At 37.6% G+C, this 24310-nt stretch overlaps 4 protein-coding genes across 6 annotated transcripts; 3 read left to right on the forward strand and 1 right to left on the reverse strand.

Moving 5' to 3' along the window:
• Nucleotides 1-1844: 1844 nt before the first annotated feature.
• Nucleotides 1845-5571, forward strand: LOC120012140 (O-fucosyltransferase 20-like). The gene is made up of 6 exons (XM_038863424.1): nt 1845-2729; nt 3035-3203; nt 3635-3724; nt 4141-4424; nt 4542-4800; nt 4896-5571. Exons 1-6 carry the CDS (start codon nt 2035-2037, stop codon nt 5133-5135), a joined length of 1737 nt encoding a protein of 578 aa, XP_038719352.1. The 5' UTR covers nt 1845-2034; the 3' UTR covers nt 5136-5571.
• A 1879-nt stretch (nt 5572-7450) lies between these two features.
• LOC120013609 (60S ribosomal protein L6-like) lies at nt 7451-9779 on the forward strand. The gene is made up of 4 exons (XM_038865480.1): nt 7451-7776; nt 8365-8471; nt 9194-9375; nt 9465-9779. The coding sequence occupies exons 1-4, from the start codon at nt 7520-7522 to the stop codon at nt 9618-9620; spliced, it is 702 nt and encodes a 233-aa protein (XP_038721408.1). The 5' UTR covers nt 7451-7519; the 3' UTR covers nt 9621-9779.
• LOC120013608 (FT-interacting protein 1-like) lies at nt 9613-14121 on the reverse strand. The gene has a single exon (XM_038865479.1). The coding sequence runs from the start codon at nt 13711-13713 to the stop codon at nt 10594-10596; it is 3120 nt and encodes a 1039-aa protein (XP_038721407.1). The 5' UTR covers nt 13714-14121; the 3' UTR covers nt 9613-10593.
• Nucleotides 14122-15364: 1243 nt separating this feature from the next.
• Nucleotides 15365-24310, forward strand: LOC120013932 (chaperone protein dnaJ GFA2, mitochondrial-like). Of its 3 annotated transcripts, XM_038865917.1 has the most exons (18): nt 15365-15649; nt 15783-15876; nt 16004-16078; nt 16281-16366; nt 16565-16648; nt 16721-16759; nt 17918-18013; nt 18773-18820; nt 18910-18997; nt 19145-19209; nt 19294-19368; nt 19561-19633; nt 20464-20555; nt 20658-20729; nt 21907-21963; nt 22089-22137; nt 23567-23633; nt 23853-24310. In XM_038865917.1, the coding sequence occupies exons 1-18, from the start codon at nt 15560-15562 to the stop codon at nt 23947-23949; spliced, it is 1347 nt and encodes a 448-aa protein (XP_038721845.1). In that variant the 5' UTR covers nt 15365-15559; the 3' UTR covers nt 23950-24310. The 3 variants fall into 3 exon arrangements, 2 of the variants coding, with proteins under 2 accessions (XP_038721845.1, XP_038721846.1); XR_005471500.1 differs by lacking the exon at nt 23853-24310 and having other exon boundaries at nt 21907-22017; XM_038865918.1 differs by lacking the exon at nt 21907-21963.

The following is a 24310-nucleotide window of genomic DNA, read 5'->3' on the forward strand; positions in this document are numbered from 1 at the left end:
GGGAAACCACCTTCACAAACTGATAATCATCAACAGCTGTGAATAGCGTAATTGAAACGCATTTCCTGATTGCATTGTTTGTGTCACTGTCGCATACCCCTATGGGTTGATCCTATCTTCTTCTTCTGTTTTTACGTTCGAATGTGTACGGGATAAATCGTCGCGCTTAGACAATAGTCTCACACTTCTCTAGTCCTCTCTTAGAGTATGTCCAACTGATCCCCTAAAATAGGTGATTCTATTTTAGAGGATAATTGCATATCCCAAAGTTGGGACATGTTGGTCTACTTTACCCAAATCAAAAAGTATTTTATTTTTTATCTCTCAATGTTAAAATGAGAATGTAATTGAAGTGGCGTTAAAATTATGATGCCTGAAATATATTTTTGGTTAAATAGAGGAAAGTGAAACAATTTATCCAAAATGAGATACACGGTTGGACTTATTCTTACACACAACGGTCTTTTTTAATTTTTAGTTTATTGGTTCTTGTGTTTTAAGTTTTAACATAACTAAAATTAAACATATTTTACATAGTACTAACTCTGAATAAAGTAAGACGTGAATTGGTCCACGTGTCAATGACATTGTTATTGGTTCTTGCTTCCAATTGGAGAAGAAGAGTAGCATAGCAGCAAAAGGAAAGTGGGATTTGGACATTTGTCATACGTGGCATGATACCTCGGACAGAGAACTTCCATGAACTCCAAAAGCTGACGCATCTATGTTCCTGATCCAAGGACGACGAATGGTCCTGTTCTGCCACGTGGAAAATCTGCCAGGGTGGCAAGTGGGTGGAGTCCAGCTGGTAAGTCGATAAAATTAGTTGCACAGCCTCTTGGGGACGCACTGCGCAATGGCGGCACCTCACATGGACTCTGCTATGATTTTTTTTTTCACAATAAAAGAATTTAGATAATTTTATTACCATTTCTTATTTGTGATTGGGTCGGGTCAAAATCTGAAATGGGGTTCAACTGTTTTGGATCGGTTTAACGATTGGTTCGATTTTTATGATTTTTTTAACACTCCTAATCTTAAGCGGGGTACTGGTATTCTAATAGGGATTTGGGGACTTTGGAATTTCTTTAAGAACTTAAGAGTATCCAATTCAAATATAATGGCAAATGAGCCATTGGTTGAGTGGCAATGACTTTGCATGTCCCTGACTGAGGTCATGGGTTCTAGTCTCACCTCCTCCGAATATTTACAAGGAGGTGTGTGGGTTTGATAGTTTGCCCCTGCGTGGGCTTGATTTGTGCCTCCTGCGTGGGGACTGTTGACACCTGTACTTTCATAGGCTTGATCTGGTGGTGTGTCGTATATTGTGTTTGTACTTGTACTCAAAAAAAAAAAAAATTCAAATATAATGGTTCTAAATTATGCCACATATTATCATCCTAATGCCATAAATCAATTAGTTTTTAAAGCGAGTCTCTTAACCAAACGAAGATGTGCTATTAGAATAATGCTTGGTATTCTCAAAATATGACACCCCATTTACTCCCAACTAATACAAAGTTTTGGATGTAAGTGAACTATACATATGTTTATAAGTAATTGTTATTTCACATGTCACATAGATTCAGGATAAATTAGGATTTAAATTTTGGGTCTGTAAGCATGTAACATTGTTCTTTTAGAAAATTTCACTTTCAAGTTGTTTTTTTAGGTTACATGACATCAGATAAGTTGTGTGATATTGATTGGTGTGTCCAATTTAAATTTAAAGGATTCAATTGTAATTACATACCTAAAATGATAAATTAAATTTCTAAATTTTTAAAAAAATGGTGTTGAGAAAATCTTTAAATAAAGCAAAGGCATTGATAGAGAGTGGCAAGGAGCCTCTCACCTTGAACAAACGGGCATGGAGACCTGATGAGAAATTGCGTTCGGCCGCCTGTCAATCTCTGTCTCTCTCTGTCAATCTGTAAAATATCATACATTTTCTATCTCTCTCTCTAAAAGTTCCACAGAAACCGAAGAAGTGAAAGACAAGCTCCAGTTTTCTCAAGAAGGAAAACTGTTGTAATGGCAAAATACAAGAAGAAACAATCTTATATCTCTGTCCCATCTCAGATTATAAACTCTTTGTCATCTTCGTCCCTTCAATCTCTCCTTGAATCACCAAAGAAGTCATCAAAGAATGGAAGCAACAAGTTTTTTGGTATCAGCTCGTACAAAAGCCCAAGACTTTGGTTCTTTACCCTCTTTTTCTTTGGTCTTTATGGTATGCTAAGGTCTGGGATCAAGCTTGATCCTTTGACCCATTTCTCTCCATACCCATGTTTCACAACCCAAGCACAGGTCGCTACTTCAAATGGGTACTCAAAGCCACACGCAGGACTAGGTGAAAAAGGTGAGTTTTGGACCTCCAAAACTTTTGCAAAATCAGACTTGGGTATTGCCCAAAACAGTGGAAAGGGTGATTCAAAAGCTTTGATCTCGAATGGGCATGCGGAAAATTCAGGTAAGGATGAAGAGAGTGAGTTTTGGAAGCAGCCGGATGGGAGGGGGTACAAGCCTTGCTTGGATTTCAGTAGGGATTACAGGAGAGACAGTCAAGGGCTTGTCAAAGACAGGAGAAAGTATCTACTGGTTGTGGTTTCTGGAGGAATGAACCAGCAAAAAAATCAGATTGTTGATGCTGTGGTCATTGCTAGGATCCTTGGTGCTGCATTGGTTGTTCCCATCTTGCAAGTCAATGTCGTTTGGCGGGATGAAAGGTAACAGAATATACATCTACTATTTTCCTCTTTCCTTTCAAAGATTACCACCTGATTGGCTGATTTACTATTCCTGTTGTCAATCAAGTTTCCCTTCGAGTGGGTTCTGGATTCCACTGTTCTAATGAGTTTATGCTATTTGACTTAGCAGATGTAGTTTCTTTATCATGAATGTGCAATATCTTTTTTCCCTGTTTGTGTATGGTTATTCTTTATGTTAGAATTGTGTATGGTTGTTATTATTGAGTGCATTCCCCAGAAGATTGACTATTCTAATATCTTTCTTGCGCTATTTGGTGCTACAGTGAATTTTCTGATATATTTGATTTGGAGAACTTTAAGAGAGTTCTGGTCAATGATCTGCGGATAGTTTCATTGTTGCCTTCTACACATATAATGACACGGCCAGTCGAGGAGACACGCACTCCACTTCATGTCTCCCCTCAATGGATTCGTGCTCGTTATCTTAAGCGGGTAAGACATGGTGCTCAGCTTGTTCTTTAGATGGCTGCTTTGGCTTCTTTTTAGTTGCTGCTTGTATGTAGAAATGTAAACTACATTAGGATATCAACCTCAGAAAACAGAATCTTTGCAGCATCTACCTAATTGTGTCGATATCCACAATTTTAGTGCTATATGTCTTGATTAATTGCCTAGAATGTCTTAATTAAAGTTTCAAGTTGTTAGGGGATGGTTTCATTGAATGGAATATATTATTATATGTGGAATTTGCTATCTTGAAAGTAATGACCAATTCAAGGTGGAGTTTATGCTTAAAGCAACCAATTGTCATTTTTGGACTTCATTTAATATGGAAGTTACCAAAACCTGGCTACTTCAAGAAGAATTGATACAGTTGATGCCAGTGGTGAGTATTTATTTATTTATTTATTTTTGCGTTGCAGCTTAACAGGGAAGGTGTTTTGCTCTTACGAGGTCTTGACTCAAGGCTCTCTAAAGACCTCCCTTCGGATCTTCAAAAGTTACGATGCAAGGTAGTGACAATGTTACTTTCTCATTTTCTTAATATATCTATCGTTTTGGTTTCTTAATTTCATGCTAGCCTTATCAATAGCATCTGTCTTGCAAAATGTGAAAGTTAGATTTTATTTGAAAGTCGTTAGCCCTTTTCATATGGAGACAACATCGTACTAGAAATTTTCTGTGCAGTGTAGCTGGCCCTTTGCAGGTTAATAATTTCATTTTTGTTCTGCAAATGAATAATTTATAGTGTTTGCGTTATAACTTCCAAATTATCTCCAGCTCTTTGGTAAAGAGTGTTGAAACTAATCTCTCAGTTGTGAAACTCCAACATCTTTTTTCTCTGAAATTTTAGTCAAGTTTTTATCATCTGAATTATTGTACAATTGTAAATATAGTAGATTCTAATATCTGCTTTCTTTTACATTAGGTTGCCTTTCATGCATTGAGATTCACTCCCAAAATCTTGGAGCTTGGAAACAAGCTTGTGGAGAGAATGCGTAGCAAGGGACCGTACCTTGCTCTTCACTTACGGATGGAAGAAGATGTGTGGGTGAGGACTGGTTGCCTTCCTGGTTTGGGTGACAAGTATGATGAGATGATAAACAATGAGAGGAAACAACGGCCTGAGCTCCTAACTACAAGATCTAATATGACTTATCATGACAGGAAGCTTGCTGGTCTTTGCCCCTTGAATGCATTGGAGGTAACCAGGTAAGAATCAGCATCCAACATATGCGTATTCACTCTGAATATTTGTCTTGAAATTTCTACCCATGCTTCTCAAATGTATTATTTGTAATGGACTGCACACTTGGTTTTGTGTTTCAGGCTCCTTAAAGCTCTAGGAGCTCCAAAAAATGCGAGAATATACTGGGCTGGAGGGCAACCATTAGGTGGCAAAGAAGCTTTACAACCATTAACCAAGGCATTCCCTCATTTTTACAACAAAGAAGATCTTGCCTTGCCTGTGGAACTAAAACCTTTTGCAAACAGGGCTTCCTCTATGGCTGCCGTTGATAATATAGTTTCTGAGAACAGCGACGTTTTCATGCCATCTCATGGGGGAAATATGGGCCATGCACTTCAGGTAACGTTATCGAATCCATTTGTAACGTTATCGAATTCTGGACTTTTGTTGCTGCAATGCTTGAAGCTGAAACTTTTTTCTTTTTGTTGGTACAGGGACAGAGAGCCTATGCAGGGCACAAAAAGTATATAACCCCAAACAAAAGACAGATGCTCCCTCATTTCCTGAATACTTCTCTCCCCGAGGCAGAGTTTAACAGGATTGTAAAGGACTTGCACCATGTGTCCTTGGGGCAGCCAGAACTTAGGACTAGCAAAGCTGGAAGAGATGTTACAAAGTACCCAGTCCCAGAGTGTATGTGCAATGATTCACGTACTCATTCGGTTTTCTGCTGAATTGTTCACAAGCAACGGTGACAGTGAAAGAGATTGCGACATCGGAATGATTGATATTCCTTACAAAGTTCAGGAAACTTGAGCATTTTGAACAAACAGACGGCAATGCGTCCAGTTGATGTTTCTTTGGACTGCTATTTTGAAGGCTCACTATGGTGAGTGTGCTCCTCATCTGCAAGTTTCTGTCTCGCAATTTGTGTGCTAGCATTTTAGGCAAAAGTAGATATTTATATACAAGTAGAATGGCACATAAATTTTAGCATTCTTTAATCATGTATAGGATTTTTTTCCTTTTTTAAGGGTTTTTTTTTGGGATACAGTATATCATTGTTTGTACTACATCTCCCAGTCTCACAGCCATACGTGTAAATTCTATATAAATAAAGGAATACCATTGATGATCAATACAAGTGTTGCTAGCTCTTGGCAAGCTATATTGCAGTTAGTTCTTTAGCTCCATGATCATGCTTTTATTTATTGTTTTAATTACTCTAATGCTCCTTGACTACTGAAAATGAGCTGAGTTTTTCTGCACTTTTGTTGAGCTGATAGGAATAGGTGAATATGAGTATCTGAAGTAGTTATGTGCTGTTACCAATTCATTTCATGCCTTCTAATGAGCTCTGCAGGTAAAGCTTCCAATATCAAACCGCCAGAGCTGGTCATAAGCAGCATAACCGAGCGAGATGGATTATTTTCCCTGGGAGAAGGGCTCCCCCAATTATTCGTCCAGCATCGGTGAGGCTTTCTCCAGCAACACACTCATTTCTCGTTTACCAAAAAATAAGGGATTGGGATGTAGAAGTCTATAGAACTGATGCAATGCAATCAGTTGCCTGTTTGCTGCAATCATATGTGCAGCAGTTGGTCCTGATATATTTGTTCCTTGGACTCCTAATATTCAATACGCAGTTTCTAGCTAAGGGAAGGGAAGGGGTGGTGATGGTTCGAAATTTTTACTGATTTATAATCTAGCAGTAGAGGTCTGATCTGGAAATTGGAATAACCTTCTTTCAATTCTCTTTGGTAGGTGATGTATGAAAAGTACTCTGGGAGGAGTCGTGGATTTGCATTTGTTACGATGAGAACTGTTGAGGATGCGAATGCAGCAGTTGAGAAATTAAATGGCACAGTAAGCTTTAGTTATCTTCTACATATATTTGTAGTCTTACAGTGAGGCATAATATCTGTGTTTTACAACAAGGAGTCATCATATCAGTACTGTATGCTCTTTAATGCTCATTGGTTTGCATGATTGTTTCATAATTGATTGCAGCAAGTAATTTAGTTTTCCTTTTTGGCAGCAACTTGGAGGACGGGAGATCAAAGTAAACATCCCAGAGAAACGTTTAACAAAACTAGACATGTCTCCACTAGAGGCAGAGGAGTTCCAGTTCATTGACAGCCCCCCTGCAAAGTTTACGTGGGAAATCTTGCAAAGACGGTAAACACAGATTCTCTCATGAAGTTCTTTTCTGAGAAAGGAAAGGTTCTTAGCGCAAAGGTTCAGCGGGTTCCAGGCACCTCAAAATCCAGTAATTTTTGTTGTAAACTTTTAAGCTCTAATTTGCTTCACTGTGTTGTCTTTCAAATGCTGTATGTTTATGTCAAAGACAGTTATCTTTTAGATAGATTTTTCAATGAAAGAAGCCTGGATCCATCTTATTTGTTAAGTATTTATTTATTTTTAATTTTTGTGTATATTAACAAATGTGTGCTAATGAACTCTCTTTCTTTTCTTTTTTTCAATTTAAAGATAATTTTCATTATTTGCAAATATGATAGTGGATTATTTTTTCACCTAAAAATTCATGATATATATATATATATATTGATTTTTCATGATATGTTTTTGCTCCTTATAAAGTAATTAATCCATCATACTTTATTCACTAAGAAATTTGTTGTCTTTTATTTGGATTGTAGATTAGAAATTTATGCTACTTTTTATGTTTTATGAAGTTGTAAAAGAGACAATTCAAGTAGATTACTCTCCACCTTTACTGTCATGTATTGGGTGGGAAATTTCTGTACGCGCGAATTTAAGCCCATGTCAAATGTCGAAATAAGAAAACTTATATATTGTCGTTATCGGTTTTTAAGATGACTTTGAAATAAACTATTGTTGAATATGATTAGCTGCTATTAATGGCCTGAATCGATGGTGCGGTAGAGATTTATTCTTCTTACTTTGTAGTTTGTACCAAAAATAATGGGCTTTGAGCTCCTAATGTCCATTGGACCCTTTAAATTTGGCCCATTACCAAGGGAAGGCCCATTACTAAGGGAAGTTTTAATAAATACGTCACAGAAGAACTAGGGTTTCTCTGAATCTCCCGTGCTCGCACACATCAGGTAAGAGTGAGAGGAAAGAGCTATTAGCAATGGCGGCTAAACAGAGAAAGCCTCATTCATCCAGAAATCCCGATCTGATTAGGGGTATTGGTAAGTATTCCAGGTCTCAAATGTATCACAAGCGTGGTCTCTGGGCAATCAAGGCCAAAAACGGCGGCAAATTCCCACATCATGACCCCAAGCCTAAGGCCGCCGCCGCCCCAGAAAAGCCGCCAAAGTTCTATCCTGCTGATGATGTCAAGAAACCGCTTGTTAACAAGCACAAGCCAAGAATCACCAAGCTCAGGTACCTCATTTAGTATTTACATATTCGTTTTCGGATTTACCATTTTGTGTGTTTTTTGCTACTGATTCTGTGTATATATGATCTTCATATGTGTCTTAGAGGGGTTTAATTCTAAAGTAGTATGGGCGTCGTCCCTTTTTTTGGTTTTTAAAATTTTGCAAATATAGCTGTCTTTATATAATTATACTGCTGAGTTAACTATTGATGCATGCACCTCTGTGTGCAAATGTCAAGTAAGAGCATGGATCTACTACTTGTCTTGCGTTATTGGGTTTTATTAGTGTTTTCATATTTTATTCAGTTTTCATTTCTCTGTCTTACTCTGTGTTTATTTGATAAATATGTTGCTGTTCTCTTTGTGTGCATCAAATTACTTGCTCACAGTCTGTGATTGGAAGGTTGTAACCATACGGCTAGTTAATTCGTTTCTTTGTGTGCATCAAAGTACTTGTTCACAGTCTGTGATTGGAAGGTTGCAACCATACGGCTAGTTAATTTGTTTAACTTATCTTTATAATATTTTCTTATTGCTTGTAATGTTAGCCTCTCTTTAGCTTATTTCTTTATTTGCTGTGCTTTGTGCTGTAGGTCCAGCATCACCCCAGGTACTGTGCTTGTCATCCTTGCTGGTAGGTTCAAGGGCAAGCGAGTGGTGTTCTTAAAGCAGCTGCCATCTGGGTTGCTTCTCATCTCTGGTGTGTGTGATGACTCTCTGTTTGTTCATTTCTTTCTTGATACTTGCTGTGTATTTGAGTGTTAGATGACATATGTAACATATTCTTCCGGGTCATTGTTTTGTTTCTGTAGTTCTTTCAGGCAGTTTGTTGCTTATTTCCTTCAATTTTCTTGGTACTAGTACTAATGCTGCTTAGATTTTATACTCTGAAATGTTTGTTATATAGTTTCACGATTGTCAGAGTTCTTGTGCATTGTTTCCCTATTTTTTGTATTATTTGCTTATTTACTTTTCATTTAGTACACTAAATGCGTTTTCTTAATTGCTTTATTGGACCCTGCAAGAGGTGGTTGAGATATTTCAGAAATTTGATTGGGTTGTAGATTTGATCCTTATATATTATTTAAAGAGTTAAAAAAGTTGGTCTCTTTTATTCTGTTCTTTAGCCTATGGCTGTGATGCTGCTTTTATATTTTTAAAAGACTTACTGCTGTGATATGGTTCTATCCTAAACTTGGGATAGGGTGGAGTCTGTGTTAGTAGCTGAAAATGAGATGTCTTAGACAAAAACAAAAGGCTGAAAATGGGAGATGTTCTGGAAAACAGCCATCTGTTGCTGATTCTGAATATTTGGATTTATGATTTATCCCATAAGTTGCTTTGCTTTTTAAGTCCTGTTTTATATAGCTCTCTTGTACCAAATATTTCAATGACTTGAATACATTTTTGCTTGTGCAATAGGACCGTTTAAGGTCAATGGTGTTCCCTTAAGACGTGTCAATCAAGCTTATGTAATTGGAACTTCAACCAAGGTTGATATTTCTGGAGTCAACTTGGATAAATTTGATGACAAGTACTTTGCCAAAAAAAATGAGAAGAAGAAGAATAAGGGAGAAGGGGAGTTCTTTGAGGCAGACAAAGAGGTTTGTTTCTTTAGCTGATATTCACCTTTTCAGTTGTAACTCCATTTTTTTGGGTTATTATTTATTCTTCACCTTAACGCAAATTGTAGGACAAAAATGAGCTCCCTCAGGAGAAGAAGGATGATCAAAAGGCTGTGGACACACCATTGATCAAAGCAGTTGAAGGAGTTCCAGACTTGAAGACCTACTTGGCTGCTAGGTTTTCTCTCAAGGCAGGCATGAAACCTCATGAGCTTGTCTTTTAGATCAAGGCTTGCCAAGAATTAGGATTGTTCGTCTTTTGCTACATTTTGTTGCGTTTTGGTTGAATTTTGTTTTAGTGGATGTACCATTCCAGTTTTATTTGTTATAACCAGCTATATGACATCTTCAGGTTATGCATTATACAAGGGATATTTTCTCAATTGTTACCGACCCCCGTCCCCTCCCTCCCCCCAATACATACGGAGTTAAATTGAGCACAATGATCCTACCTCATCTTAATAGTGCATTTGACTGCTTTATCCTGCAGTAAATGTTGTGATTTGGTGATGCAATGTCTACTACTGATGAGGCAGGGGCTTTTATTTAGTGTCAAGTCATTTTATTAGAAGACATTTACCATCAGCTTGACTATGTTGGAAATTCAGAAATGTTCTGGTGCGGTGATATGTTCATTGCTGGAAGTTTCTTATGTCTTTTCATAGGGCTGTCTAATAACTTGTACTCTTTTTTGCTCTGGTACCCGATTGAGACTTTAAGCATATGGTTCTCGATTGAGTCAATGCTTTGCTCTGGGAAAATACTACCCACAGGGGTGCTGGTGAAATGAGGGAAAACATTTAATTGTAATTAATTGGTATATGTTTGTTTTCTTCTTTGAAGAAATACTGATGAAACTTCGTTCTGCAATCTTCTTCTTGAGAGCTGCTCGAGTGCTTTGATGACAGAAGTAGTGGCTTTATGGATTTGCAAGATCAGAATGAGAATCCTGTGAACGTAAACATGGATATGGCTACTGGAAGAAATGATACCTCTCTTCTGTAGGTAGGCGTTATTTTTTTATGTGTAAAATACAAGTTTATTAAATATTTGTGTGGTATGAACAAGGAAATACTGAATGGAAAAGAAACAGGCAACAATGAACAGAGAATTAGAATTAGAGTAAGCTGTCAGTTTGAGCAGGTAAGGAAATACTGAATGGAAAAGAAACAGGCAACAATGAACAGAGTATTATAATTAGAGTAAGCTGTCAGTTTGAGCAGGTAACCTCTTGAAAAAATTGCTGGGCACTGAAGGCAGCTTGCTTCTAAACCTGGGATGCCGCAGATAGTACAGACCAGAGACCAGAGCCACCACTCTAAATGGGGTTGCATAGAGCACGACAGCTGCACAGAGACAGAAAACTATGAAAAGGCTGGTTGCTCTTGGATCTCTCCAGCTTAGCAGAGATTGGAATCTCTCCCCTTGTGTTGCTATGTCGCCCACAACTGTCTGAATCCTCCCTGCAACACTTCTAAGTCTGTCATACCTCATACGAACAACATCATGCGACTTTGAAGTAGGAAATGAGTCGAACTCTTCGTCAAGCTCATCTGGATGCACTGCCTCTGCCCATGAAAGCTTGGTATCCATATGAGGTGGGTGCCTTGGCCGGAACCTATAGTTCCACATTCCGATGAGGAACATGTAGAGGAAGACAGTGGGAAGGAGTAGCTCTGGGTACCAAATCAGTATCAGAAACAGAAAATGAACCAGAACTGATGTAACGGGGTTCTTCCAGTCGCAAACATCACCGAACCATCGTCCCATGGAGATCGTACCAGAAACAAGCGACATGATTCGGAAGAAGTTAGCTTTGCTTCTTCTCATGCTCCACATATGGGAATCAACATCTAACATGTACTCTACCACCTCTTTTCTTAGAGGTGGTTCAGCTCTACCAAGCCTCACTGCCACAATATTCATGGCTTGGTACCTCAGATTGTCTACTTGGTTCACTGTAAAAGGATGCAGATAATGCATTTTTGGTAGCAGCGGATGACCGTAGAGATAGATCATGTTAGCAACAGAGAGGGTAGTGAATCGTACTGCTAGTTGCAGTTCACCCATTTTCTTTACTCCATTTGGGTGTAGGACAAGAAGGGGATAAGAATGTGTGTAAATCCGATGAGCTTCAAGAGTTGCTAGACGAATCCTTACCTTTCCAATCCGCGAATCCCGAGCTGCAGTTCCTCCATTCTGCTTCTCACCTCCACCCAAATGGCAGTTGTCGAAAACTCCCATTGTGATAACAGTACATGGATCGTAAACCTCCCAAGTGTATTGCTCATTCCATTTGGGGCTAAAAGTGTCAAGAATCGTCCTTGTTCGAACCCATTTCTGACCATACTTAGCAACACAATAGGCATCTGTAATACCTCTGCCATCCTTCATTTTCATTGGAAGAAGCCCTTGTGCACTTAGAATGCCCACTTCCAGTATCCCAATGGGAGGTTTCCAGAGCTGCTTTGCTGTAGGTCTCTGGTCACTTATGTACATTGTGGACTCATCCAGCACATGATAACCACCTTCAAGACATACTCTCAGGTGAACTCTGCTTGAGAACTTGAGCTCTTTTCTCCTGTCTACTTCCAGAACTCCAAAACCATACTTTTCAAGATTGAACCAGCGAGAATGAACTGGCCGGTGGTCAAGCCGTTTCTCAATACTGGTCAATGGTAGGCTTATTTTGCCTAAAACCTCCTCTTTTGAAGGGTGCACTCGATCCTCCACGGTGAGAGAGAGCTGCTCCTCGAAAGGTTCAGCTGCGACGAACACCAAATCTTCATTCCAAAACGGATTAGTTGTTCGGACAGGACAAGTCTTGGTCTTGAGCAATTGACTACCAACTTGAACTTTGACACAAATTTCCGGGAGGCGATTTCTGTCGTTGGGAAGTATGTCTTGAGCTTCGATCACATTTACTCTAAGGTACCAAAGCTTTGGCGATACATAAACCTTTGATCGGATGTTGAGAACTCCTTCTCCATAGACTGAGGAAGCATCTGAGTGATAGGCATCTGGAAAGGCTTCATCAGCTTGTGTTCCCATCCACACTGCAATCATAATCTCTCCCCTCACCTTGCCTTCCCCGCGATCTTCGAGTCTGTACCACTGAGGAGCTAGGGGGCTGTCAGGTGGAACTCTTGTTGGAATCTCATTCAAGTCAAAGACCACTCTTCCAAGGTAATCATCTCTGCCCACCATTTCTTTATTCTTTAGAAGAACTTCAAGAACTGATGACTGAACTCGGTCTTTGGAGAAGGCAAAGACTTGATTCCATTCCGGGTTCATTTTCTTCTCAAAGTGTCTTGTTCTTCCCTTGTAATTCCCCAGCTTTACTTCCACATAAGGATCACAGCTTCCAGTAATCGAGCTTGGGGGAAGATCCTTGGCTTTCACCACCCGCGCAAATAGATAGAACATCTGCTCCACAAGGTCATATGTGCTGCTGAATCTTTCTCCATTCATCCATCCTCTTCCTCCATATGCTCCTGCATTTGGCCACCGCTCGCCAAGCTGAGGACTTGTATCCTTCAAGTTGTAGTCATCGTCGCTAAGATAAGCTTGCGGGTTTGGAGAGTGCACATTGAATGGCATGCCTTGCGATCGTTTCTCCATGGATATTCCTGGTTGGTGCATAAGTTGGTGCTTGTATATCTGTTGAGTCGTCTCAACTTTGACAGGTACGTCGATCTCCTCCTTTGGCTCTTTTGCAATATCAGGAGAATTTTCTACTAAAACAGCAGAAGTTTCTTTATGGGGAGCTTCTGTGATTGCTTTAGGATTATCAACAACAGCTGCCACTTTCTTTTCTGAAGGAATGGCAGCTAATATTTTGGTACCGGGATTCGTGTTTTCTGAAGGACTAGTAGAAGGTGGAGGTTTTCGTGTTTCAGATTCTGGTAAGAGATATAGTTTCAGTCCAATTTCACCTTTGACAGGTGAAAAGAACCACTTATTTTCTAATGGAAAACTCTGATAAACTTCCTCACCTTTCCTGACTATATTTGAGCAAGGAATTCTGACTCTGCCTAGGAAATTTCTGCCAGGAACAGGTCGTCTCTCGTTGTAAACAGACACATCGATGGTTTGGTGATGGAAATTCTTGGTTATATCAAAATCAAAGAGAAGTTTTTGGTTCCAAACAGGGTTTAAGTTCTTGGGGACAGTTGTGGTCTTGCTAAGCTGGTTATGGAAATCAACTTCTACAAATGGACTGGCTGACCCTTCACCATCTTTGGGCTTAAGATCATGAGCATCCACCACTTCCACCACTAGCTTCATCTCTCCTTTTTCTTTGAGGAAGTTTGTCATCACAAGAAACCTGAAACTCAAATTTGAAGCAAAGAAGTTGTACTCAGGAAGCCATAGATGATAAAAAGAAGAGAAACAGTTCAAGGTTCTCTCTGTTGGGGCCTGCTTTTCTTTGGTGAAGGAAGGAATGCTTTCATGGAGAAGCTGCTTGTGAAAACTCTAATAAACCCACTAAACCAGAGACGTGGAAGAAGAAAATGGAGGGAAAGCACAAAACTTTATTTAAAGTTGAGATGTGAAAAAAAAAAAAAGATTTGTTCTTATTGGAGACCTGAATTCCTATTATTTTTATAAGCTGACAAAGGTAAGTCTTTGGAAATAATATAGGATGAACTGCATGGATTATGCTAGCTTATGTATGCTTCTTTCCTTTAATTTTTCTTCTCTTGAAAATTATCCTCTAAAGCTTGATATGTTGGTCAAAAAAAACAAGAATTACTGAATAAGTAACCAAGCTTATGCTGTGCATGATGTTGTTTTTTGCTTTAAGCTTAACTTTTTCCAAAGCACCTGTATTGCTTCATTAGAAAACATTGTGCCTTTTTGTTTAACTACTTGGGTGGTAGCTTAATTTTTGAATTTTTTTGGGGCTAAATCGTACATTTGACTCGAGAGGTTTTGAGTTCGATTCTCACTGGGAGCAATACTATTGTCTGGTGGAAATTTTTTGTCAATGGAGCATGACAACCCGAGTTTAGGCTTATATCGGATGTTTGTACGTATCATTCTATTGGTTAAGAAAAATATAAAACATTATGCCCTTTTGTGAGTTAAGGACATCCCTTTCTTCTCTGAGCAGCAATGCCAAAGTGAAAGAAATACATAATTGGAGCTGAAAGAAAAGCAAAAGAAAAACTTAAAAGGTTTTGAAGTGCTTGTGACTACAACCTCCAAAGATGCCTTTCTCATGCTTTTGTTCTCTTATTAATCATATTATTTATTGCTGTCTTTCCTTTTTTTTAATCCCTTGTTCATCTTCATACATACTGTCCTTTTGGAACAACTTTGTTGAACTTTCTCAGTTGGACTTGGTTTTTCTTTTGTTGCCAAAACCTATCATTTTTTGTCCTCCATTAGCTCAGAACATAAAATAGACCGTGATTAATTAATCAATTAGTTTAAAGAAATCGTTGGTTTTTCTCTTGTTTTTTCACTCACTCAATTGGGCTTAGTCTTAAATGGACTTATTGAATAAGCCCAATGTTCTAGTATCCCTTAGCTGGAATTTCACAGTTGGGCAGTGTAACCTTATATTCATATTGCATAATCAAATTATTATCTTTTCTGAAATTTGAACTTTTTTTATAACCGAGAATAACTTCATACAAGGTTGTCCTTTAGACATTCAATATGAACTTAAACTCGGAATGTCATATCCGCGTATATAAAAATGGATAAGTTGGATCAAAACCCAACATGTAATCGAAAAAAGATATTGCTCTAAAATTTGAACCCATTTGCAATCATGTTTTAAATGCCGGTCCATTTGAAGTCCAAGCCCGCTAGACAAACTCTTCTGCTTCTGCACCAAAAGAGGGTTAAAAAGGCCCAATGGGCTAATAAATCTTGCCACCCAAGGGCCAAGGCCCACTTAAAAAAAATTGAGCCAAAAATCAATAAAGAATAAAATTAAATTTCTCGCTGCTCGCCCTCCCTCGGGGTATCTACTAGAACCATCGGATGCTCTAACGAGGGTTTCTCTAGGGTTTAACGCAAGCTTTTCAGACAGATTCAACCAAAACTCCGAAATTTGAAACTGAATTTCGGAAAGAATTAAGTAGACGAACTAAAAACTTCGGATAATTCACACACAGAGGAAGGGAGAGAGAGGGAGAGAAGCCCCGGAATGGTTCGTTCTAATGGCGCTTGGTTTCTTCGCTGCTGCTTCGCTCGTCGTTCCCTATATGGGAACCTTCTTGAAGAATCTGGGAATTCTGTACGATACTTCCCTCGCTTGGAAAATTTTGATTACTGACTGTAATATTTGTGTTATGTCGGTGTGATTTTTTCTTGCTTACATCCTGAATATGTCTTTCTTTATCTGATAATTTTTTCATTGTTTATTGCAGCCATGTAAGGGCGTGTTAAGAGGGGGATACATGAGTTTCAGTTCCGGAATCCGTAATCCAGTCCGGGTTATTTGGAATTACACTCCCGGCAATGGTATCTCTAATTAATAATACATCTTCTTTGTTTACCGTTTGCCTGCTCGCTTCTTGAATTTTGGCTTCTTGCCTAAGTAACAATTTTTTCTATTTCGTTCTGGTTTTTGGGTTGAATGGAAATGCAGTGAGCAACAAAAACTGGTTGCCATTTGTAGCTCTGAATGGAATTTGGGGCCAAACAAGGTCAATTCATGGCACTGGTATGTATTTCATGTTTTTCTTACTCAAAATTATCTGATTATGATGGTCAGTGGAGATGTGTTATTGTCTCAATGTCTTGTTAATTATAAAGTTTTTTTGTTATTTATTTATTTGTGTTGCTGTTTGATTGATACTATATAAAATATATGTTTACTGGTTTTGTAACACTTTTATCATCTTTTCGTAATTTATTTGGTTCAGCATATGTATCTGCAAAGGATTATTATGATGTACTTGGTGTAAGCAAGAATGCAACTGCTTCTGAAATAAAGAAAGCTTATTATGGGGTAGGCTTCTTTCTTATCTTTCTCTCTCATAATTTGCGTATGCAAAGGAAGATTATGCAACTCTTCTATCTATGTTGAGTGTTGACAACACAGATCAATGTCTCTGCATGGTTGTATTTTTGGGGCCCGTTGGCTGTTATACTTGTTGCTGGATTTGCTTTGCCTAATTTTTTTTTGTTTGTTTACATGATAATCTAGCTTGCAAAGAAGCTACATCCAGATACGAATAAAGAGGACCCAGAAGCTGAAAAGAAATTTCAAGAAGTATCAAAGGCATACGAGGTAACCTTTTTGGCCATAATAAGTGCTTTATTTGCAAACCAACACAATATACTAAAGGAGTTTCTTTTGTAGGTTCTGAAAGATGAAGAAAAGCGTGTACAATATGATCAGGTGCTCATTAATTTGTTTCAGTTATTTAGTTTTGTTAATTTAATAATTTCATTTGTTGAGTTTTTTGGGTTAGTACAGTGGAAATAGATTTTAATATTAGTGTTTTGATATTGTTACTATCAAGTTGAATAGGGGAATAAATCTTGAGACAGCAGTCTCTCCTTCTTTCTTTCTTCTTCTTCTTTTTTTTTTCCCATTCTTCTCCTTATTTAAGTTTGGTGCATATAAGGAAGTCAGTTTCTTTTCATGCACTCTTTGCATCTAACAAATTCTGTCTCAAGTGTAACGATGGAAGTTGTATAATGAATAACATTTGTGTGGTGCCCATAGCATGAGCTGATATTTCTTCTTCAGTCTTCACTTATCTTGATTCGTGATATATATCCTTTTCTGTCCTGAATTGGAGTATCACGCTTGCATGCTCGTGCACGTAAATAAAAATTATGCAACTTTGAGACCTTGTAGAAGATTTCCCACCCCCTCCCAAAAAAAAAATTCATGTGAGTAATGGAGAAGTATTGTGTTTTTTTTTTCTTAAAAATATTTTTGTTTCTGCTCAAGTGTCTCTTGGCATTACTGAAAGTGAGAATTGACCTTGAATACTCCTTGTTTTAAACTCTGAAGAATCTCTGAAGGGTAACTTGGAGTTTAATTTATTTATAATTATACCATCTACTCATCATCATCATCATCAAAACTTTTATCAAAAATAGTTTGGGGTTGTCCACCTGAATTCTTAAGAAAAATTAGCTGAAGTTTGATTCCCTTTGCCATTAGACACCATTGATAATTGTAAAGGAAACTGTAATTTATCTACTTTCTTGATTTGTGCTGTTTGAGTTTCATCAATGTTTATCTTTGAGTTGCTTCATGGAATTGTTTCTTGTTGAAAAACAATGCAACATGGTGGAGTTTAATGAATAAGATCAATGCTAGCATTCTAGTTTATTTTGAAGTTTGAACTCTGATTCCCTCAATCGTTGCATGGCCAGAAGTTTGGGCAGATTGACGGAAAAGAAGTTCAATCATATGTACCTACCATTTTTTAGTGCTTAAGATACAATATGAAATATTATTCTATATGTTCTGCATTTTTCCTTCTGCCTCTACTGATGTCATGTTAACTTCTTTTGTTTTTGTGTGTTTGTTTATCTGTAGGTTGGCCATGATGCATTTGAACAGCGAGATGTCAACAGTGGTTTTCCTGGTCAAGGATTTCATAATCCATTTGAGGATTTATTCAGAATGAATGATGTAATGATCCTCTAGTATCTTTCATTTGTTTGGTTTATCATTTTTTGGTTTCTGCCCAAATGTTTATTACTATTTTTAATTGAATTCGTTCAAATCTGTTTCTTTATTTTGAGACTTTTTTCTTGAGTATATTGAACTTGGGACTAAACATTGCCTAAAACTCAGTTTAGAGTAAGAATGCTTGAATAGCAAGCCAAGTTTCATTTGATAGAAATTTTTCTTAGGGACCTAGTGTTCTGCTATTTGTAATTTTGACTATAGACAGAGATGGTTTGTAGATATATTTTTAAATATTTGTTTAAAAATAATTGAAAATTTAAAACTTTTGGAGGTGAACAACATTGTATTTGTTTTTGTTCTCTGCCTTGTAATTCAGGGTGGCATACCCTTGGTGGCTTGCAACGAAGTTCGTTGTATTTAAAAAAAAACATGGCTCTCATGACGGTAAGAGTGAAAAAAAGAGGGTAAATTTGGCTTTGCAGCAAGTAAATATAAGCTTCCCATGCTTCTTCCCTTCCCTTCCTTTTCACCTTCATTCCCACAAACCAAGCTGGGAATATTGACACACTTTATTTCATATAATGCTTATCAGTAGATGTTAAAGTTTTTACTGGACCAAATTTCTGTGTTGCACTTTTTTTTTTTTTTCCTTTCTATTGTTTTTGTGTTTTTTTTAATTCTTTACAAAATCCAAGTCCACCATGTATCCTGATCTTATACTTTTGTCTACGATGCCTTGCTTCCTCCGATGGAGACCAGATGTTTGGCAATATCTTCAAACAGAAGCTCGGTGGCCAAGATGTTAAGGTTTCCATAATTTTGCTTCATTATTGGAATTTTTTTACACTTTGTAATTGAAGAACCTCATAAATTATTTTTAAAATTTTCGCATGTAGGTTGCCATTGAGCTATCCTTCATGGAAGCTGTCCAGGGATGTACAAAGACCATCACTTTTCAAACTGATGTGCCGTGTTCAGTTTGTGGTATGTTTACTTTCCCTTTTCGCTTGGATGTCACTTAGCAACAGAGGCCTCCTTTAATTGCAAATTGTAACCCTTGGTCGTGGTTTTCTGTTTTTGTTGATGAATATATGGAGGTATTTGATGTAAACTGTTATGTTGTTTTTGTAGGTGGAGAAGGTGTTCCTCCAGGTGTCAAACCTGAAAGGTGCCAACGCTGTAAAGGCTCTGGCACTGTAAGTCTTGGAGGGAAATTTTTATTTGTGCTCGAAGCATTTATCTTTCAAGCTAGTTCACCACATATTTGGCTACATTTACAGGTATTCGCGCAGAAGGGCATTTTCAGTATTCAGAGCACATGTCCTCAGTGTGGTGGAATTGGGCAAACTGTATCGGTATAAGAGAATTTGGGTTCATTCTTTTTTATATAGATGAGGGAAATTCCCTGTGAAAAATTCTTTACCTCCTCTGCGTGTCGACTTTTCTGATTGAATCTCCACGATTTACTCTAATGTATGTATGTATGTACCTATATGCCTTTAAGTTTTTTGAAATTGCTAACTAATTCCTTATGTTATTGTTTTCAGAGCGTCTGCAAATCTTGCAATGGAAGTAAGGTTATTAAAGGATCAAAATCGGTCAAATTGGACATTATGCCAGGTACTTTCTTTAGATTCTGAGCTTTAATCTGTGAGCAAATAATTTTGTTAAGTTTTTCCATGTTGAAATCCTCATTATTATTACATCATTATATCCTCTTTTTTATTCTCATTTTCCTTCTCCAAGTATGCATAAATGCACCATGAACACCATTTTGCCTTGGTGCATACAGTCCATCTTGTCTGTGTGTCCATGCAGACATCTCATATGAATTTAGATGTCTTAATGATTGTATTTCTTTGGATACATTTTTTGGGTTTTATTTTCTGCACGCACTTGTTATATGCTCAATATGCAAGTCTTGTTCGTTTTGTTCTCTTCATCTGTTTGGCGACACCCTGGTTTGGACTGGAAAGAAGCTTGGATTTTTATTTAACATAGATTTCTAATGTTAAAGATGTGAGTTCCCATGAGAGAATCTATTAAGACTGAGAATCTGTATGATTCACATAAGTATTATAAAAAAAAGAAAAAAGGGAGGAGTTTTTTTTATGGGGAAATACTTATATAAAACTAAAAATTTTAAGTATCTGAACTCTTTTTGAGTTGAAAAGCAGACAATTTTGTTGTTTGCAAGTTTCACTACTTTCTTTATTGCTTCATGTTAAAATAAATGTATTCCTGAAAGAATTTGCTATAAAGAACTTTGATTACATTACATTTTGGGTACTGAATCACCTCCAATTTCTCCAGTGTCATATGATTTACTGAATTCCTTGTGTTTTAGCTATTAGTCTTGGTTTTGAATGCATTTCTCTTATTTTCTTTTTCTTTGGATTCTAGAGTTTGCAGACATTGGTGCTTGAATTCTGAATTTTGCGTGTCTGCAGGAGTGGATGACAATGAGACCATGAGAGTTTATAGAAGCGGAGGGGCAGATCCTGAGGGGAATCAACCTGGTGATCTTTACGTCACCATCAAGGTAATTGCTCATCTATCCTTGTTACCTATATCGGGTTACTATCTAAAAGTGCTTTTTCTTTAATTTACATATAATCCACCATTACTCTTTTTTCTCCTCCAGGTCAGAGAAGACCCTGTTTTCCGTAGAGAAGGTTCCAATATTCATGTGGATGCTGTTTTAAACATCACTCAGGTGAGTTTCTCTGATATGCGTTCTATGCATAGCACAAGGATTTTATGCTTAGTGCCGATAGGTGGTTTTAAACAGTTCTTCTACACAGTGTTATCAATGCGAGAAGCGCACTTCAAGCGCAAACACATTGCATTGCTTCAAAGCGCAAAGCGCACGCTTTAAGTACATAAAGCACAATATTTATAAAATAATTAATAAATTAATAATAATAAGAAGTTATAAATATTTCATCACAAAAACAAATTCAAGGTAAATTAAGCAATTCAGCATAGCACTATTGTATAGAGGTGGTGAGATTCAAAGTATAAAATAACCAGAGAGAGATAAGAGATTCAGTAAAGAGAGAGAAGTCGCAGAGATAAGAGATTCAGCAAAGCACTATCGTTTAGAAGTGGTGAGATTTTAGTATAAAATAACCAGAGAGAGATAAGAGATTCAGCAAAGAGAGAGAAGTCGCAGAGATAAGAGATTCAGCAAAGCACTATTATTTAGAAGTGGTGAGATTCAGAGTATAAAATAACCAGAGAGAGATAAGAGATTCAACAAAGAGAGAGAAGTCGCAGAGATAAGACATACCTGCCTTCACCGAGAGGCAACCAAGGAGAGAATACTGGAGTCACAGAGAGACAGAGTCGATAATCGCAAGTCGCTGAGAGAGAATGAAGCCTGTTGTCGACTTCGCGTGAACTGACTATTGGAGGAGAAGACTAGGGTTCGCAAGTTCGGCCCATACCCATGCTCAAAAAGCCCATTGAACCAGAAGCGACTTGAGCGTGCGCCTAACTGCACCTCTCGCTTCGACAGAAGCGTGCGCTTCCGTGACTTGTGCAATGCGGTGTAGAAGCGAGGCACGAGGCCTGCGCACCGCTGCGCTTCTCGCTTTAAGCGTGCGCTTCGCACGCTTTTGACAACACTGCTTCTACATTTGCTTTGGATTTTTCGGTCATATAAAGATCCATTTTATGAATTATTATATCAAAAATTGATAGTCCCTGTTTATTTCTTTTGGAAAAATTAAAATATATTTAATTGCCTAACTGAGAGTTTGTTTCGTTTATTAGTTGTAACACCCCCCCCCCCCTCTTCCCCCTCTTCCAAAAGAGAAAACTTTATATATATCATAGTTTTCAGAAGTTTCAAGATGTAAAAATCCTCCCTCATGACTGTTATTTTACAGGCAATATTAGGGGGAACTATCCAGGTCCCAACTCTGTCAGGAGATGTTGTACTTAAGGTTTGTTGAAATCCTGATGAATGATTAATTGTTCTTCTACAGACGATGAATATGGTATTTGTTAGTTGTTCTGGAAACTATTTTTTTTCCTGGTTTGATACATTCATCATTTTCCTTTTTTGCAGGTCCGTGCTGGCACCCAACCTGGTCAAAAGGTGGTCCTTAAGAAAAAAGGTGTGAAGTTGCATTAGTATCAATGTTCTTATTGGAACTGCTTTTGTTAATTGTGCTTTAGGTGCTTTTTTTTTTCCTGAGGTGAAGGGGATGATATGGTTCTAGCACATTTTACGTACTCCTAGTAACTTTTCACCATTGTGATGTTTACCCTCGAACTGGTGAAATTTTATCTTTGTGGGTTGGGGATACAGGAAGAGGGTGCTGTAAAATTGAAATAGTCATGAAATTTATGCTTCTTGAAGAATCTCCGAATTTCAAAAATTTTGAAATGTTTCAAATCTTTTGCTGTTAGCTTACAAATTCGGGCCCCTGAAGTTGCTCCAACTTCAAGGGAACTCTTTCCACCTTTAACCTCCTATTATCTCATTCTCATGTACCTATAACAGACGAAAATGCGTCCCAATAGTAGAGTTGTAAGGGTGTTACCTAGAGGTTACATGTTCATTTCCTGAAAGCCCCTCCAAGTATTGTGTGGGGTAAGGTCTACGTACATCTTGCTTGTCCCCAACCCAGCCCACTGTGGGAGCCTTATGCATGGGTGTTGTTTACCTTTACCTCATGCACCTATAAGTACATTAGGTTACAAAACAAAGAATAAGCTAAAAATGATAGAGAGTTGGAAAGAAATTTATATTATTCTATTGATCCCATACCAATCAAAGTTGATTCAATAGAGATAGATGACCAGTCCTTTCCTTCTCCTGTCAAGCTATATACATATATACATTTTTTTATTGTTGCTCTCTAAAACCTTGTGTTATTATTAAGGACTGTAGGGCTTATTTGTGTTTGTACTTTGTACTATATTGTATATACGAAGGGACTAATAGATAGATGAGATGACGAGTCATTTGGTTGGCTCCCTGAGTTCCTTGCATGTTAGCTGTGTGTTTTTTGCTTCTAGTTATTTCTACTTTAAATTTTTTTGAACAACGCATTTGGTTGCGTGATTCTGGTGCTGGAGATAGGTGTACCATGTCGAAGTGTCCCTGTTTGTATGCTAGGTGGTCAGTAATTCCTATGCTAGTGGTTTGAGGTAACGATATATAGCTAGCAACATATATAGAAAGGATTTTTTCAGTTTATTACTAAACTCCTTTGATCTTGGAAACAAGTATTTACAGTCCTTTAGAACAAACTAGAGGTATTTGATGTTCCTTTTGAACTTCGGGATGGAAGCTAGCTTTTTGGCTATGGTCAAACCACCCCTTTTTATAGAATCTCAAATATTAGTTGCAATTTGTTTTCTTCTGTGTAATATTGTTTTTTTTTTCCAAACTTGATTTCATCCCATGGGTGTTCGGCAGAAATGTTCTTTGTTGTCTGGTAAATGTGGTGGTGCTATGGTGATTTTAATCCTAGTACATGTTTGCATTCTAATGATCTGAAGCACCTAAAGAAAATTCTCTCTTCCATGTTTTTGCAGGGATAAAAAGTCGCAACTCCTATTCATTTGGTGATCAATATGTACACTTCACTGTCAACATTCCAATGTAGGTTTCTGTTTCAGTCGATGGTTTTACAACTAATTTTAGTTTTCTTTTCAGCATAAAATCTTACCGAATTTGCAGGGCATGGGCTTAATAAAATTAGAGCCGTGTTTGTTTTGCATTTGGTTTTTAAGAATATGTTAATGTTGTTTTCGCTCATAATTTTGGCTGGATTTGTTAATGATAATAACCTTATTGATGGTGGGGAGAATTTTGGTACAGGAATTTGACCCCAAGACAACGGGAATTGATTGAAGAGTTTGCCAAAGAAGAACAAGGCGACTATGATAAACGTGCTGCTGCAGGGTCATCTTCATGAAATATGTGCCTGATTAACTTTAGCTTCATATTCATTCAGAGTCATGCTTCAGCAAAGATAATAAGGAAGAAACTGGGAAGGACTACAAAGAGAGTCCTGAGTAGCATCCAGCCTGCTTCAGAAGTTTTGTGGGAGAATTTTGGTTCGTGTTTGACCCTCTTGTTTTTATCTTAGTCCTGTAAGGTAAGGTAAGGTAAGGTAAGGAATGGAATCACAGTAGCACTAGTTACTTATCTCTCTTTGATAAGGTGTTATTCATATAACATTCAGATTACCATAGGTGATCTTGTACATAATTTAAAAGAGTGTGGTCATTTAGTGGGACTGAATCTCCATTTTTTAAATTATCTGTTCATTATTA

This window comes from Tripterygium wilfordii, chromosome 13, assembly GCF_013401445.1.
Source record: "Tripterygium wilfordii isolate XIE 37 chromosome 13, ASM1340144v1, whole genome shotgun sequence".
NCBI classification, from domain to species: Eukaryota; Viridiplantae; Streptophyta; class Magnoliopsida; order Celastrales; family Celastraceae; genus Tripterygium; species Tripterygium wilfordii.

Coding starts and splice junctions, on each gene's coding strand:
- LOC120012140 (XM_038863424.1), top strand. CDS start 2,035: ATGGCAAAATACAAGAAGAAACAATCTTATATCTCTGTCCCATCTCAG. Junction 3,725..4,140: donor TTCAAAAGTTACGATGCAAG/GTAGTGACAATG, acceptor CTTTTACATTAG/GTTGCCTTTCATGCATTGAG. Junction 4,801..4,895: donor ATATGGGCCATGCACTTCAG/GTAACGTTATCG, acceptor TTGTTGGTACAG/GGACAGAGAGCCTATGCAGG.
- LOC120013609 (XM_038865480.1), top strand. CDS start 7,520: ATGGCGGCTAAACAGAGAAAGCCTCATTCATCCAGAAATCCCGATCTG. Junction 7,777..8,364: donor CCAAGAATCACCAAGCTCAG/GTACCTCATTTA, acceptor TTTGTGCTGTAG/GTCCAGCATCACCCCAGGTA. Junction 9,376..9,464: donor TCTTTGAGGCAGACAAAGAG/GTTTGTTTCTTT, acceptor CGCAAATTGTAG/GACAAAAATGAGCTCCCTCA.
- LOC120013608 (XM_038865479.1), bottom strand. CDS start 13,713: ATGACAAACTTCCTCAAAGAAAAAGGAGAGATGAAGCTAGTGGTGGAA.
- LOC120013932 (XM_038865917.1), top strand. CDS start 15,560: ATGGTTCGTTCTAATGGCGCTTGGTTTCTTCGCTGCTGCTTCGCTCGT. Junction 18,014..18,772: donor ATTTATTCAGAATGAATGAT/GTAATGATCCTC, acceptor GATGGAGACCAG/ATGTTTGGCAATATCTTCAA. Junction 18,998..19,144: donor TGTGCCGTGTTCAGTTTGTG/GTATGTTTACTT, acceptor TTGTTTTTGTAG/GTGGAGAAGGTGTTCCTCCA.